A 16,526-nucleotide genomic window follows, 5' to 3' on the forward strand; every position below is an offset into this window, starting at 1 on the left:
CTGTAGTAGGAGTTACAAACAAACTCTCCCTCTGTTATGTCTGGTTGATGAGCGCGGTATTACGTTTGATATCTGACCAAACAATATACAATTGTGTTCCCCTCTCTGTGGTGTAGGGGCGTATATTCCAGGACCTGAGGCTCCCAGGGGTGAGTGCAGCGGAGAGGGCAGCCTTGTATGTGTCTGCAGTGGAGGTTCTGGCCCGTCTTCACTCCCTGGACCTAACCACCATGGACCTAGAGGGGTACGGGAGAGGGCCTGGCTACTGCAAGAGACAGGTAGAAGATAGATATCCTCTACTTATTCCCGTTCCATTTTTATTCCACCCCCTTTCTATTCCCATTTGCATCCCACTTTGGTCTTAAAATATCATTTTCACTTTGACTGTTTATTACCCAATAAAGGTGTCTACCTGGACAAAGCAATACAGAGCAGCTGCCCACAAAGAAATTCCCGTTATGGATAAGCTCTCTGATTGGCTGTTGAGCAACCTGCCCACCAATGACAATGAAGTGGCCCTTGTCCATGGGGACTTTCGAGTGGACAACCTGATTTTCCATCCTACTGAGGTTGAAACATGGCTTGAAGCTTACATTAAACAGTAATAATACTGTAAAACATATTAGCATTGTTATAGCACTTTTCTGAAAGTGTTTTTCATTGTATATGAGACTAATGTTGTAGAGGAAGTGAATGACTGAAGTGTGCATATCTAATAGACAAATGTTATCTTTCTCTCTAGGCTCGTGTGGTGGCTGTGTTGGACTGGGAGCTCTCCACCACGGGCCAGCCAATGGCAGACCTGGCCTACTTCCTGATGCCCAACTATTTGCCCAGTAGCCTCAGCCTCCTCAGCTGCATGGGCAGCCTGAGGGGTGTGGAAGGTATGACCTCTGAGCTCTTATATCTGACACAGATCTAGGATCAGCTTACGAGCTCTAAACCCTAACTTAAACCATTAAGCAAGAACGCAACGTAATCCTACTCTGTTCTCTACAGCTTGGAGTTTATGTGGCCTGATTTGATTTTCATCTGTGTAATGCTATTGATGAACTTTCTCTCTTTTTTTTCTGTCTATTTATTTCCAAATGGCCAGGTATACCTTCTCCTGAGGACCTGATCTCCATCTACTGCCGGTGCCGAGAGATCCCATCTTCTCTGCATCAGCTCAACTTCTACCTGGCCCTCTCGGTCTTTAAGATGGCAGGGATCGCTCAGGTTTGGCTTACACTCTCTTTCTCTGTCGGTCTCTCTCTCTCACACACACACACACACACACAAACACACACACACACACACACACAATATGATAATATAAGATCAGTGGTGATAAAAGTAAAGATACCTAAATATAAAATAACTTGAGTAAAAGTGAAAGTCAGCCAGTAAAATACTACTTGAGTAAAAGTCTAGAAGTATTTGGTTTTAAATATACTTAAAACCTCTTAAAGATTAGCCCTAAAATGACATACCCAAATCTAACTGCCTGTAGCTCAGGCCCTGAAGCAAGGATATGCATATTCGTGGTACCATTTGAAAGGAAACACTTTGAAGTTTATGGAAATGTGAAAGGAATGTAGTAGAATATAATACAATAGATTTGGTAAAAGATAATACAAAGAAAAAAAACAACCGTTCTTTTTTATTTTTTTTGTATCATCATCTTTGAAATGCAAGAGAAAGGCCATAATGTATTATTCCATCCCAGGCACAATTTTGATTTTGGCCACTATATGGCATCAGTGTATGTGTAAAGTTTTAGACTGATCCAATGAACTAATGCATTTCTGTTAAAAGTTTTGAATCAAGACTGCCCAAATGTGCCTAATTTGTTTATTCAAAATTGTGCACTCTCCACAAATAATAGCATGGTATGCTTTCACTGTAATAGCTACTATAAATTGGACAGTGCAGTTAGATTAACAGGAATTTAAGCTTTCTGCTAATATCAGATATGTCTATGTCTTGGGAAATTCTCTTGTTACTTAAAACTTCTTCGGGATCGGTGTCCCGAAGAATGCGATTAGGGTGAGGTTGTAAGTATCAAAAGTAAATGTAATTGCTAAAATATACTTAAATATCAAAGTAAAAATATAATTAATTTAAAATTCCTTATATTAAGCAAACCACACAGCACTATTTTATTTATAGATAGCCAAGTGCACACTCCAACAATCAGACATCTCTACAAATGAAGCATTTGTGTTTAGTGAGTCCGCCAGATCAGAGGCAATAGGGATGACCAGGGATGTTCGCTGGATATGTGTGTGAATTTGTCAATTTTCCTGTCAAATCAAATCAATTTTATTTATATAGCCCTTCGTACATCAGCTGATATCTCAAAGTGCTGTACAGAAACCCAGCCTAAAACCCCAAACAGCAAGCAATGCAGGTGTAGAAGCACGGTGGCTAGGAAAAACTCCCTAGAAAGGCCAAAACCTAGGAAGAAACCTAGAGAGGAACCAGGCTATGTGGGGTGGCCAGTCCTCTTCTGGCTGTGCCGGGTGGAGATTATAACAGAACATGGCCAAGATGTTCAAATGTTCATAGATGACCAGCATGGTCGAATAATAATAAGGCAGAACAGTTGAAACTGGAGCAGCAGCACAGTCAGGTGGACTGGGGACAGCAAGGAGTCATCATGTCAGGTATTCCTGGGGCATGGTCCTAGGGCTCAGGTCCTCCGAGAGAAAGAAAGAGAGAAGGAGAGAATTAGAGAACGCACACTTAGATTCACACAGGACACCAAATAGGACAGGAGAAGTACTCCAGATATAACAAACTGACCCTAGCCCCCCGACACATAAACTACTGCAGCATAAATACTGGAGGCTGAGACAGGAGGGGTCAGGAGACACTGTGGCCCCATCCGAGGACACCCCTGTCCTGCTAAGCATTCAACATGTAATGAGTACATTTGGGTGTCAGGGAAATGTATGGAGTAAAAAGTACATTATTTTTTTTAGGAGTCTGGTGAAGTAAAAATGGTCAAAAATATAAATAGTAAAGTACAGATACCCCCCCAAAATGACTTATTAGTACTTGAAAGTATTTTTACTTAAGTACTTTACACCACTGGATAGGATGCACCTTTTCACTGATGGCACATGCTCCTGAATGCACATGATGGCCATTGAAATGCCAGATGGACTGGTGTAAATGAAGGAACACGCATATGCACACACACACACACACACACACACACACACACACACACAGTAGCCGTTTTTTGATGCTCTCTCTCTCTCTCTCTCTGTATCTCTCAACTTGTCATCTCTTTGGCACTGTTCGGCTGAAGAGGCAGCTAATGAGCTCAAACTATTCCCAGGTCCACATTCTCATCTATCTCATCAAGACACACACACACACACACACACACACACACTTTGTCTTATCTGCTTTCATTCTTTATTCTGTACCTGAACACAGCAAACCAAAGCAGACTCCTGTGTTATGATCTATACAAATCATTATTTTTCATCAATCAGCTTTCATCTGTCTTTGACACCATTTTGCCTCTTTCTTGCTGATAATACTATCTTACTGATTGAGGACTTCCTAGGACTGAGATATTTCTCTAGACTGTCTCTGCTCACAGAAGATCTTGTCGCTGTGTGTCTGTGTGTATGTCTGTAACCCCGTCTCTCTCTCGCTCTCGCTCGCTCTCTCTCTCTCTCTCTCTGTTATAGGGGATCTATGCACGCCACCTCCTGGGCAATGCCAGTGCTCCCAATGCTGCCCAGTTTGGCCAGAGTGTGGAGCCGTTGGCCCAGGTTGGGCTGCAGATTGCAGAGAAGTATGTTGGTTGACATGATACTAAAACTACAGTCTATCATCTCATACTATTGCCTGTATGTATTATGGTGTGAAATGGTATGTTTGGGCGTGTCTGGCTGTTTGTAGCCCCTCCAGGTTGGGCCCTGCTGATGCCAGACTGTTCCTCCAGACTGCTAAAGGCCAGGCTGTCCACCAGCAGGTCACAGAGTTCATGAAACAACACGTGCTTCCTGCTCAGCAGGTCAGTTGAAAGGTCAGGGGTCAAGAGCAGAGAAGACAGAAGGAGGAATTACAGAGCACTGTATGAGTCAGAGTGGCGGTCAGGGTAATGAGGTACAGAGAGTGCCGGAGGGAGCAAGCTAAGTGCACTCACACTTACATCCGTCAACAAAGAGACAAAATTGTTCATTCTGTCACATGCCTCATAAAGAGCATCTGGGACGTATTAAATGGAAACAACAACGGATACAAGACCAGCGCTTGTAGAAGAGCTGAGGATTCCATATCCTCATTGAGTTGGTCTCTTCTGTGGGCATTATACATTTCTGTCTGAAATGTACTGTATTGTGAAGTTGCAACCTCCTGAATTAGTCCACGCTTTGTATATTCACCAGTGGATGACTGACTGTTTTTCCCCCAGGAAGTATCGGAGTACTACTCTAAACACGCCCACTCGCCCCAGAGATGGCACCCTCCCCAGGTGATAGAGGATTTGAAGGTAAGGAAGAACATGGTGGGGGGGTGATGTTGGTGTTTTTTGATGGTCAGCTCTTCTAGAGTGTTTGAGGAATAAGGTGAAGTTGCCCCTAGACATTGATCTTGGGTCAGTTTAGCATTTTCCCCCATTAATGCTAAAGGTTAGGATTGGGGAGGGTAAACTGATCCTAATATGTACCAGCGGGAAACTTCACCCTAGAGCGGTGTTGGAGTTCAGAGGTCATTTAAGATGTGTGTCTCCCCCCCCCCCCCCCCTAGGCGAAGGCCAGAGAGGCGGGGCTTTGGAACCTCTTCCTGCCGGCAGTAAGCGGTCTCAGTCAGCTAGACTACGCCCACATCGCAGAGGAAACGGGACGATGCCTCTACGCCCCCGACCTCTTCAACTGCCAGGCCCCTGGTAAGGCATGGTCACCACTGATTAAGCCTGTTGAACTTACTGTCTGATAGTGTGCTAAGTTTAGTACAAAGTCTTTTGCTGATGCACCAGGTAGATGATTTTCATGTTCGGAGCCATTCATGATTAATAGATGTATCTTATCTAATGATGTGAATCATGCTTCATGTTTACGTAATTATTATGTCATAAATTAAATTATGATGAGTTATAACATTATCGGATTGTAAAATCACCAGGAATTGAGAAGAAAATGTTTTTGTAAGTTGCAGTGTACAAATGATTATAAATTAGGTTGCATTGACGTGATGGTGTCATTGGATAATTCCTAGATCTATGGTTGTGTTTGCCCCTACAGACACGGGGAACATGGAGGTCCTCCACATGTTTGGTACTGAGGAGCAGAAGAGAGAGTGGCTCCAGCCCCTGCTCAGTGGACAGATCCGCTCCTGCTTCTGTATGACAGGTACGCCCTCAGGCCCAGAGCCATGCTTTAATATATGGCTACACTATATCCCTGCTGTGTATTCATGTATCTCTATATAAGGCTCCACTTCATCCTAGTCGTGTCAGTTCACGTAGCACAAGACGATATGACGTGATGGATCGCATTAATAAAGTTAGTAAAGGTCGCCAAACATTATATGATGATAACTCAGCCCTTGTGCCACAAATATGCACTCTTAAATTAATTAGCTCCTCCTTCTTTTTAATTAAGTTTTGATTTATAATTTCAACAGGAGGCTAGGAAAGCTCTCTTACTCAAAAATAGACTAGTGACATGCTTAAATGGCAGCCATTTTGTGCCAGTACGTTCACCACACATGACCCTTTGGAAAGTACACTATTAGAAGAAGAAAAAAGGTGCTGAGTAGAACCGTACAGGGTTCTTCAGTTAGTCCCCACAGGGGAACCCTTTTTGGTGCTGGGGTGAACTGTCTATGTAGGGTTCTTCAAAGAACTCCCTGTATATGGTTCTACCTAGAACCCTCTATGAAGGGTTCTGCCTAAAACCCTCTATAAATGGTTCTACCAAGAACCATTTTATCATCTAAATGTTCTTCCTAGAACCGCCTATGAAGGGTTCTACCGAGAACCCTTTTATCTTTGGATGGTTCTTCCTAGATCCCTCTATTATGAGCAGTTCCACCAGCCTTATTAGGCTTTAACATTTTGTTATTTCAGACAGTACATTACATATATCATAAGATCTTTCTTTGAGGGTCTAGTACAGCCTGTAAAATACATTTAGAAATCCATATTATTCAATTATCAAATCAAATCAAATCAAATTTTATTTGTCACATACACATGGTTAGCAGATGTTAATGCGAGTGTAGCGAAATGCTTGTGCTTCTAGTTCCGACAATGCAGTAATAACAAGTAATCTAACTAACAATTCCAAAACTACTGTCTTGTACACAGTGTAAGGGGATAAAGAATATGTACATAAGGATATATGAATGAGTGATGGTACAGAGCAGCATAGGCAAGATACAGTGATGGTATCGGGTACAGTATGTACAAATGAGATGAGTATGTAAACAAAGTGGCATAGTATAGTATAAAGTGGCTAGTGATACATGTATTACATAAGGATACCGTCGATGATATAGAGTACAGTATATACGTATGCATATGAGATGAATAATGTAGGGTAAGTAACATTTATATAAGGTAGCATTGTTTAAAGTGGCTAGTGATATATTTACATCATTTCCCATCAATTCCCATTATTAAAGTGGCTGGAGTTGAGTCAGTGTCAGTGTGTTGGCAGCAGCCACTCAGTGTTAGTGGTGGCTGTTTAACAGTCTGATGGCCTTGAGATAGAAGCTGTTTTTCAGTCTCTCGGTCCCAGCTTTGATGCACCTGTACTGACCTCGCCTTCTGGATGATAGCGGGGTGAACAGGCAGTGGCTCGGGTGGTTGATGTCCTTGATGATCTTTATGGCCTTCCTGTGACATCGGGTGGTGTAGGTGTCCTGGAGGGCAGGTAGTTTGCCCCCGGTGATGCGTTGTGCAGACCTCACTACCCTCTGGAGAGCCTTACGGTTGAGGGCGGTGCAGTTGCCATACCAGGCGGTGATACAGCCCGCCAGGATGCTCTCGATTGTGCATCTGTAGAAGTTTGTGAGTGCTTTTGGTGACAAGCCGAATTTCTTCAGCCTCCTGAGGTTGAAGAGGCGCTGCTGCGCCTTCTTCACGATGCTGTCTGTGTGAGTGGACCAATTCAGTTTGTCTGTGATGTGTATGCCAAGGAACTTAAAACTTGCTACCCTCTCCACTACTGTTCCATCGATGTGGATAGGGGGGTGTTCCCTCTGCTGTTTCCTGAAGTCCACAATCATCTCCTTAGTTTTGTTGACGTTGAGTGTGAGGTTGTTTTCCTGACACCACACTCCGAGGGCCCTCACCTCCTCCCTGTAGGCCGTCTCATCGTTGTTGGTAATCAAGCCTACCACTGTTGTGTCGTCCGCAAACTTGATGATTGAGTTGGAGGCGTGCGTGGCCACGCAGTCGTGGGTGAACAGGGAGTACAGGAGAGGGCTCAGAACGCAACCTTGTGGGGCCCCAGTGTTGAGGATCAGCGGGGAGGAGATGTTGTTGCCTACCCTCACCACCTGGGGGCGGCCCGTCAGGAAGTCCAGTACCCAGTTGCACAGGGCGGGGTCGAGACCCAGGGTCTCGAGCTTGATGACGAGCTTGGAGGGTACTATGGTGTTGAATGCCGAGCTGTAGTCGATGAACAGCATTCTCACATAGGTATTCCTCTTGTCCAGATGGGTTAGGGCAGTGTGCAGTGTGGTTGAGATTGCATCGTCTGTGGACCTATTTGGGCGGTAAGCAAATTGGAGTGGGTCTAGGGTGTCAGGTAGGGTGGAGGTGATATGGTCCTTGACTAGTCTCTCAAAGCACTTCATGATGACGGATGTGAGTGCTACGGGGCGGTAGTCATTTAGCTCAGTTACCTTAGCTTTCTTGGGAACAGGAACAATGGTGGCCCTCTTGAAGCATGTGGGAACAGCAGACTGGTATAGGGATTGATTGAATATGTCCGTAAACACACCGGCCAGCTGGTCTGCGCATGCTCTGAGGGCGCGGCTGGGGATGCCATCTGGGCCTGCAGCCTTGCGAGGGTTAACACGTTTAAATGTCTTACTCACCTCGGCTGCAGTGAAGGAGAGACCGCATGTTTTCGTTGCAGGCCGTGTCAGTGGCACTGTATTGTCCTCAAAGCGGGCAAAAAAGTTATTTAGTCTGCCTGGGAGCAAGACATCCTGGTCCGTGACTGGGCTGGGTTTCTTCCTGTAGTCCGTGATTGACTGTAGACCCTGCCACATGCCTCTTGTGTCTGAGCCGTTGAATTGAGATTCTACTTTGTCTCTGTACTGGCGCTTAGCTTGTTTGATAGCCTTGCGGAGGGAATAGCTGCACTGTTTGTATTCGGTCATGTTACCAGACACCTTGCCCTGATTAAAAGCAGTGGTTCGCGCTTTCAGTTTCACACGAATGCTGCCATCAATCCACGGTTTCTGGTTAGGGAATGTTTTAATCGTTGCTATGGGAACGACATCTTCAACGCACGTTCTAATGAACTCGCACACCGAATCAGCGTATTCGTCAATGTTGTTATCTGACGCAATACGAAACATCTCCCAGTCCACGTGATGGAAGCAGTCTTGGAGTGTGGAGTCAGCTTGGTCAGACCAGCGTTGGACAGACCTCAGCGTGGGAGCCTCTTGTTTTAGTTTCTGTCTGTAGGCAGGGATCAACAAAATGGAGTCGTGGTCAGCTTTTCCGAAAGGGGGGCGGGGCAGGGCCTTATATGCGTTGCGGAAGTTAGAGTAACAATGGTCCAAGGTCTTTCCTCCCCTGGTTGCGCAATCGATATGCTGATAAAATTTGGGGAGTCTTGTTTTCAGATTAGCCTTGTTAAAATCCCCAGCTACAATGAATGCAGCCTCCGGATAAATTGTTTCCAGTTTGCAGAGAGTTAAATAAAGTTTGTTCAGAGCCATCGATGTGTCTGCTTGGGGGGGATATATACGGCTGTGATTATAATCGAAGAGAATTCTCTTGGTAGATAATGCGGTCTACATTTGATTGTGAGGAATTCTAAATCAGGTGAACAGAAGGATTTGAGTTCCTGTATGTTTCTTTCATCGCACCATGTCACGTTAGTCATAAGGCATACGCCCCCGCCCCTCTTTTTACCAGAAAGATGTTTTTTCCTGTCTGCGCGATGCATGGAGAAACCTGTTGGCTGCACCGCTTCGGATAGCGTCTCTCCAGTAAGCCACGTTTCCGTGAAGCAAAGAACGTTACAGTCTCTGATGTCCCTCTGGAATGCTACCCTTGCTCGGATTTCATCAACCTTGTTGTCAAGAGACTGGACATTGGCAAGAAGAATGCTAGGGAGTGGTGCGCGCTGTGCCCGTCTCCGGAGTCTGACCAGAAGACCGCCTCGTTTCCCTCTCTTTCGGAGTCGTTTTTTTGGGTCGCTGCATAGGATCCACTCCGTTGTCCTGTTTGTAAGGCAGAACACAGGATCCGCGTCGCGAAAAACATATTCTTGGTCGTACTGATGGTGAGTTGATGCTGATCTTATATTCAGTAGTTCTTCTCGACTGTATGTAATGAAACCTAAGATGACCTGGGGTACTAATGTAAGAAATATTGCACCCACTCTGCTCACGCCCGCCAACGAGTGTTGCGTTGCTAACATGGAACCCAAACCGGCTGCGTGCGTGCATACATTTATTTTGTCCCCCACACCAAACGTGATCACGACACGCAGGTTAAAATATCAAAACAAACTCTGAACCAATTATATTAATTTGGGGACAAGTCGAAAATAATTAAACATGTATAGCAATTTAGCTAGCTAGCTTGCACTTTTGCTAGCTAATTTGTCCTATTTGGCTAGCTTGCTGTTGCTAGCTAATTTGTCCTGGGATATAAACATTGAGTTGTTATTTTGCTTGAAATGCACAAGGTCCTCTACTCTGACAATTAATCCACACACAAACCTGTCAACCGAATCGTTTCTAGTCATCTCTCCTCCTTCCACGCTTTTCCATCTTTGAACTTATATGGTGATTGGCATCTAAACTTTCATAGTATTACCACGATGACTGGCAACAAAGTTTGTCTTTCAAATCACCCACGAGGGGTATAACCAATGTGGAGATGGCACGTGGGTACCTGCTTCTATAAACCAATGAGGAGATGGGAGAGGCAGGACTTGCAGCGCGATCTGCGTCAGAAATAGGAATGACGGCCTCCTGGGTGGCACAGTGGTCTAAGGCACTGCATCACAGTGCTAGCTGTGCCACCAGAGATTCTGGGTTCGAGTCCAGGCTCTGTCGCAGACGACCGCGACCGGGAGGCCCATGGTGCGGCGCACAATTGGCCCTGCGTCGTCCGGGTTATGGAGGGTTCGGCCCGCAGGGATATCCTTGTCTCATCACGCACTAGCAACTCCTGTGGCGGGCCGGGCGCAGTGCATGCTGACCAGGTCACCAGGTGTACGGTGTTTCCTCTGACACATTCGTGCGGCTGGCTTCCGGGTTGGATGGGCATTGTGTCAAGAAGCAAGACTGTAGACAAAACTGTAATTACAACCAATTGGATACCACGAAATTGGGGAGGAAAAAATGGGTAAAAAAAAGAAATAGGAATCGCAGACGCTCGTTGACGTGCACGAGCAGTGTGGGTGCAATAATTGAATAACATAGATTCCTTAATTTATTTTGCAACGCTCGCACACATGACGCTAGTGGTGTAGTCAGGGTATAAGGGCTAAAATAGAATTCAGTTATATTTCTGACACAGATCGCGCTGCAAGTCCTGCCTCTCCCATCTCCTCATTGGTTTATAGAAGCAGGTATCCACGTGCCGTCTCCTCATTTGTTATATCCATGTGGGTGACTGAAGACGAACGAGGTCAGTGGCGGTAATGCACCTAATTTATGAAAGTTGCCAAATCGCAATATAAAGTCAAAAGAATAAAAGGCCCGGAAGGATGAGAGATGAATAGAAATTAATCTGTTGACTGTTTTGCATGTGGATTAATTGGTGGAATAGAGGACCTTGTGCATTTCAGGTAAATAGGACAAATTAGCTAGCAAGTTCAAGCTAGCTAGCTAAATTGCCATAAATGTTTAATGCATTTCGACCTGTCCCCAAATTAACATAATTGGTTTGTTTTGATATTTTAACCTGCGTGTCGTGATCACGTTTGGTGTGGGGGGGGGGGGGGACAAAATAAATGTATGCACGATGGCGCACGAACGCAGCCGGTTTTTGGTTCCGTGTTAGGAATATCCTGGTTCACAGGCCACATCAGGTCTGCAAGTGGCATTATGCTGGCTGGCAAAGCATGTGTAGTTCCTATTGGAATCCAGACAGAGTTAGGTTATCCAGTAAGTGAAATTGTTAATCACCCGTAACCTGCATTCAGAATGACTGCCAGGGTAGGGAAGATTGAATACTGAGACTACCTCAATCATCTAAACTGGAACAACCATCTCAGTAACGGGTGCAATAAATCCAACAGATTGGATTAGTTTAGAAAACTGTATGCTCTTTATCTTTCTGTAGCATTATGTATTAAACAATCAATGTACATGCAAAAACACATATTACACAAAAAAAAACAATTCTGAACATCTCACTGCAATAAAGCATGCTGGGAAATCTTATTTATGGCTCTATGTAGAACCCTTCTTGCCTTCCAAAGAATCATCAAAGAACCCTTTCTTACAAAAATAGTTCTTAGGATGTTAAAGGTTCTAGGTAGAACCCTTTGCCTTACAAAGAACCCTTGTCTTCCAAAAAGGGTTATTCTGATAAACGGTTCTTGGTAGAACCCTATCTCTTCTACGAGTGTAATAACCCTGTTAGCATGCTTGTGGGGGTGCTGCCTCCACTCAGACGACCCCACCTGAGGGGAGAGGAGGTTGTATATTCATCCCAGCAGGTACAGGCTCTGAGTAGAGCTATCTCCATAAAGACACTGAACACTCTGAGCGAGGCCTGTGGGACCACACCATGAGTCAGAATGTTGAGAATGAGCCATCCCCCTCTGTTTGTTACCCATTACAGAGAAATTGTATGCATCGCAAATGGCACCCTATTTTCTATATTGTGCACTACTTTTGACTATGGTCCCTAGGGCTATGTTTTAGAGCTCTGGTCAAAAATAGTGCACTAAGTGGGGAATAGTGTGCCATTTGGAACACATAAATAGTAATGTAATGATGTCAGAAGGGACGATAGTGGGCGTTAGGTTCCCTTGTGTTCCTGCAAACACAGATGTTGTTTCCGAGGTGTTTGTGTGCGTCATCGGTCTGGTTGATTTCGGATGAGCCTCCCACTCCTGTGTACACTCTGTGTACACGTTCCTGGGAATTTACTGTGCATAGAGAAACCTTCACTCTAGAGTGGATCAGTGTTTGGACTAATTAAAGAGCGGTTCACACACACGTACACAGAGAGGTAGTGTCTCCCGCTGTGTGACACACTACCCAGTGATCTCTGTCTGGGTAGGTGCGTTTCCTGTCCACAAGACTTAAGAAAAGGGTTAACCCGCACATTGCCATGCTCTTTCTGTTTGCGGTGCAGCTACAGCCCCAAAGTTGACATAGTCGGTAAAAAAACCATGTACTGTTACCACACAATTTTAGCTCTGCCGTTTTACCCTGTCAACAGAGCCTGATGTGGCCTCCAGTGACGCCACCAACATGGAGTGTACCCTTCAGAGGGACCAAGATCATTACGTCGTCCACGGCAGGAAGTGGTGGAGCAGTGGTACGTAAAACCTACTTGTTGTCTCACTCACTCTTTGATTTATAATTCCAGCTGGAGACTGGGTAGGCAGGGAAGCCTATTCATTGTTCAATTACTCCAAAATAGACCGTTGACACTCTTAAATGAGTCGCGAATTAACAAATATTGAAGGGCTCTCTCCATTTCTCTCTCTCTCTCTCTCTCTCTCTCTCTGTTTGCATGCCACCGAAGCAGAAAGGCCTAAAGTGTTTAAGCTTAATTGTGACTCCTCCCGTGCTATTTGAACAATGCTCTAACTGCCTGAGAGCAGTTACTACCCAAAAGCAGCGCTTCTTTTCATCTCTCTACCCAAACACACTAATGAGGTAAACATTTTATCCTCTCAGCCACACATGGCTTACAGAACTTAGTCATGGAACCAAGACAAACAACCACTGAAAGGACCATGTTAAACATTGTGACGTGTGAGTCTGTGCTTTAAGTGCTTTTAAAGGCCATTTTAAGGATTGCGTGACTGTTTATTTCTTATATTGACTCAGTTTTTATATAGTGAATGAAAAGGTTTATTTGTGGGATCTTTGACAAAGATGCAGATACCAGTTACTCACCGGCCAAACAGTATCTCCACCCTATAAGCCAGGGATCATCAACTAAGATTCAGCCGGGGACAATTTTTCTCTTGTTCGGATTTCCAAAATGTAAAATCAATTGGAGCTAATTTCCTGGTGCTTTTGCAGTCTTTTATGTCCAACAATGATACAAACAAAAAATTGTACCAGTCAAAAGTTGACACACCTACTCATTCAAGGGTTTTTCTTTATCTTTACTATTTTCTACATTGTAGAATGATATTGAACACATCAAAACTATGAAATAACACACATGGAATTATGTAGTAACCAAAAAAAGTATGAAACAAATCAAAATATACTTTATATTTGAGATTCTTCAAAGTAGCAACCCTTTGCCTTGACGACAGCTTTGCACACTCCATCTTCATGAGGTAGTCCACCTGGAATGCATTTCAATTAACAGGTGTGCCTTGTTAAGTGGCTTGTTAAATGCCTTTGGAAAGTATTCAGACACTTAGACTTTTCCACATTTTGATGTTACAGCCTTATTTAAAAGTTGATTTAAAAACAGGTTTTTAGAAATGTTTGCAGATGTATTAAAAATTAAAAACGTAAATTCCTTATTTACATAAGTATTCAGACCCTTTGCTATGAAACTCGAAATTGAGCTCAGGTGCATCCTGTTTCCATTGCTCATCCTTGATGTTTATACAACTTGAATGGAGCCCACCTGTGGTAAATTCAATTGATTGGACATGATTTGGAAAGACACACACCTGTCTATATCAGGTCCCACAGTTGACAGTGCATGTCAGAGCAAAAACCAAGCCATGAGGTCGAAGGAATTGTCTGTAGAGTTCCGAGACAGGAATGTATCGAAGCACAGATCTGGTGAAGAGTACCAAAAAATTTCTGCAGCATTGAAGGTCCCCAAGAACACAATGGCCTCCATCATTCTCAAATAGAAGTTTGGAATCACCAAGACTCTTCCTAGATCTGGGAGGTGACCAAGAACCCGATGGTCACTCTGACAGAGCGCCATCTCCTCTGTGGAGATGGGAGAACCTTCCAGAAGGACAACCATCTCTGCAGCACTCTACCAATCAGGTATTTATGGTAGTGGCCAGAAGGAAGCCACTCCTCAGTAAAAGGCACATGACAGCCCACTTGGACTTTGCCAAAGGAACCTAAAGACTCAGACCATGAGAAACAAGATTCTCTGCTCTGATGAAACCAAGACTGAACTCTTTGGCCTGAATGCCAAGCGTCACGTTTGGAGGAAACCTGGCATCATCCCTACGGTGAAGCATGGTGGTGGCAGCATCATGCCGTGGGGATGTTTTTCAGTGGCAGGGACTGGGAGGCTAGTCAGGATCGAGCAAAGATGAATGGGGAAAAGTTCAGAGAGATCCTTGATGAAAACCTGCTCCAGATTGCTCAGGAAGTCTCTGAATGTCCATGAGTGGCCCAGCCAGAGCCCGGAATCGAACATCTCCGGAGAGACCTGAAAATAGCTGTGCTGCAAAACTCCCCATCCAACCTGACTGAGCTTGAGAGGATCTGCAGAGAAGATTGGGAGAAACTCCCCAAAAACAGGTGTGCCAAGCTTGTAGCGTCATACCCAAGAAGACTCAAGGCTGTAATCACTGCCAAAGGTGCTTCAACCAAGTACTGAGTGAAGTACTGAATACTTATGTAAATACGATATTTCCCTTATATTTTATTTAATGAATTACAAAAAAAATCTAAAATCCAGTTTTTGCTTTGTCATTATGGGGCATTGTGTGTAAGATTGATGAGGGGGAAAAAAACATGTTTATCTATTTTAGAATAAGGCTGTAATGTAACAAAATGTGGAAAAAGTCAAGGGGTCTGAATACTTTCCGAAGTCACTGTATGCCTGTAGATGTTGCTAACTGACCCCCTCAATCACTGTCCGCTGTAGGACATATTCCAGATGTTCCCCCACTCACAAACTGTGGTTTGCGGCCCTCCTCATTTAAACATTCTCTTGGAACACTGGCCTGTTGTTTTCAGTATCGTCACGGAACATATCCTTAACCCTTTCAAGACTGTCTTGTTAGGGGCCTCCCGGGTGGCGCAGTGGTTAAGGGTGCTGTACTGCAGCGCCCGTAAGGGAGTTGTAGCGATGAGACAAGATAGTAGCTACTAAAAAAACAATTGGAGACCACGAAATTGGGGAGAAAAAAAGGGGTACAATTCAAAAAAGAGTAAAAAAATATTAAAAAAAGACTGTCTTGTAATCATTCAATCTGAGAGAAGTTGAGAATGTATGGTCCTGGTTCCGTTAGTAGAGCAATGACTGGATCGTGGGTTCAATTCCCGTTTGGGACCATCCATATGAAAATGTATGAGCGCCCTCCTGTACGTCGCTTTGGATAAAAGTCTTCTAAAAGGTATATATTATTATGTTGCCCATTTACCTGTGATTCATCTGATAACACTTGTTTTGACGGTGTTGACACTGTATTGAACACACAATGTTCTCTGGCATTGGATAACATATTTTGGATAGGAATACATTCTGCGCCCGCCTTGTTTTCCCTCTAAACCTCATTCATGTTTCACTTTTTGCGGAGACGACTGTCTCTAATGCCAGTGACGTTTTCTATCAAGTTTGACAACGTCTAATTGGCTGTACATTTAGCCATTGATGATATAGAGAGATGCCAATCACTAACCGAGACGGTAATTTCTCTACTATAATATAAATGCGTATACTTTACGTATACTTTACTTTACACATGTAGCTTAGAGATGGCCTTTCATTTGGTAGATATTCAAATATTTTTTTACAGCTGTTTATTTCTTGGTGTTATACAGTAATGACAGCAGAGCAAATGTATTTCACCAACTAAACCAAGTGTGAAGTGACGTCTGATACTTGAGTCGTGTGATGTGTAGAAGTGACACCTGATTCTTGTGAGTCGTATCATGTGTAGAAGTGACAGTTGGCACGTGATACAATCAGTCAGGATACTATCCATGGTGCAGCTAGAAAAGTTCTTAAGAATCTGAGGGGCCATGACAAATTGTTTCAGCCTCCTGAGGGAGAAGAGGCACTGCTGTGCCTTTTTCACAACGGAGCTGGTGTTGAGTCCTCAGTGATGATATTAAGTCCTCAGTGATGTGGACACTGATGATCTTGAAGCTCTTGACCCAGTCGATGTGGATGGGGGTGTGCACCCGCCCCTAGTCCATGATCAGCTCCTTGGTCTTACTGCCAGCTCTCTGACCTCTTCTCTATAGGAATC

The 16,526-nt window shown here is 44.2% G+C and overlaps 1 protein-coding gene across 2 annotated transcripts in view; it reads left to right on the forward strand.

Moving 5' to 3' along the window:
- LOC110535607 (acyl-CoA dehydrogenase family, member 11) overlaps positions 1 to 16,526 on the forward strand; it is a 65,661-nt gene that overhangs the window by 3,294 nt on the left and 45,841 nt on the right. For both annotated transcript variants that reach the window (XM_036935337.2, XM_036935336.2), the window contains exons 4-13: positions 117 to 278; positions 405 to 569; positions 743 to 884; positions 1,097 to 1,218; positions 3,690 to 3,796; positions 3,904 to 4,018; positions 4,418 to 4,495; positions 4,753 to 4,891; positions 5,247 to 5,354; positions 12,602 to 12,700. In XM_036935337.2, the coding sequence (XP_036791232.2) occupies positions 117 to 278; positions 405 to 569; positions 743 to 884; positions 1,097 to 1,218; positions 3,690 to 3,796; positions 3,904 to 4,018; positions 4,418 to 4,495; positions 4,753 to 4,891; positions 5,247 to 5,354; positions 12,602 to 12,700 (1,237 nt within the window). The remainder of the gene's footprint in view (positions 1 to 116; positions 279 to 404; positions 570 to 742; positions 885 to 1,096; positions 1,219 to 3,689; positions 3,797 to 3,903; positions 4,019 to 4,417; positions 4,496 to 4,752; positions 4,892 to 5,246; positions 5,355 to 12,601; positions 12,701 to 16,526) is intronic.

Source organism: Oncorhynchus mykiss, chromosome 11 (genome assembly GCF_057628025.1).
Source record: "Oncorhynchus mykiss isolate SJ-2025 chromosome 11, ASM5762802v1, whole genome shotgun sequence".
Lineage (NCBI taxonomy): Eukaryota > Metazoa > Chordata > Actinopteri > Salmoniformes > Salmonidae > Oncorhynchus > Oncorhynchus mykiss.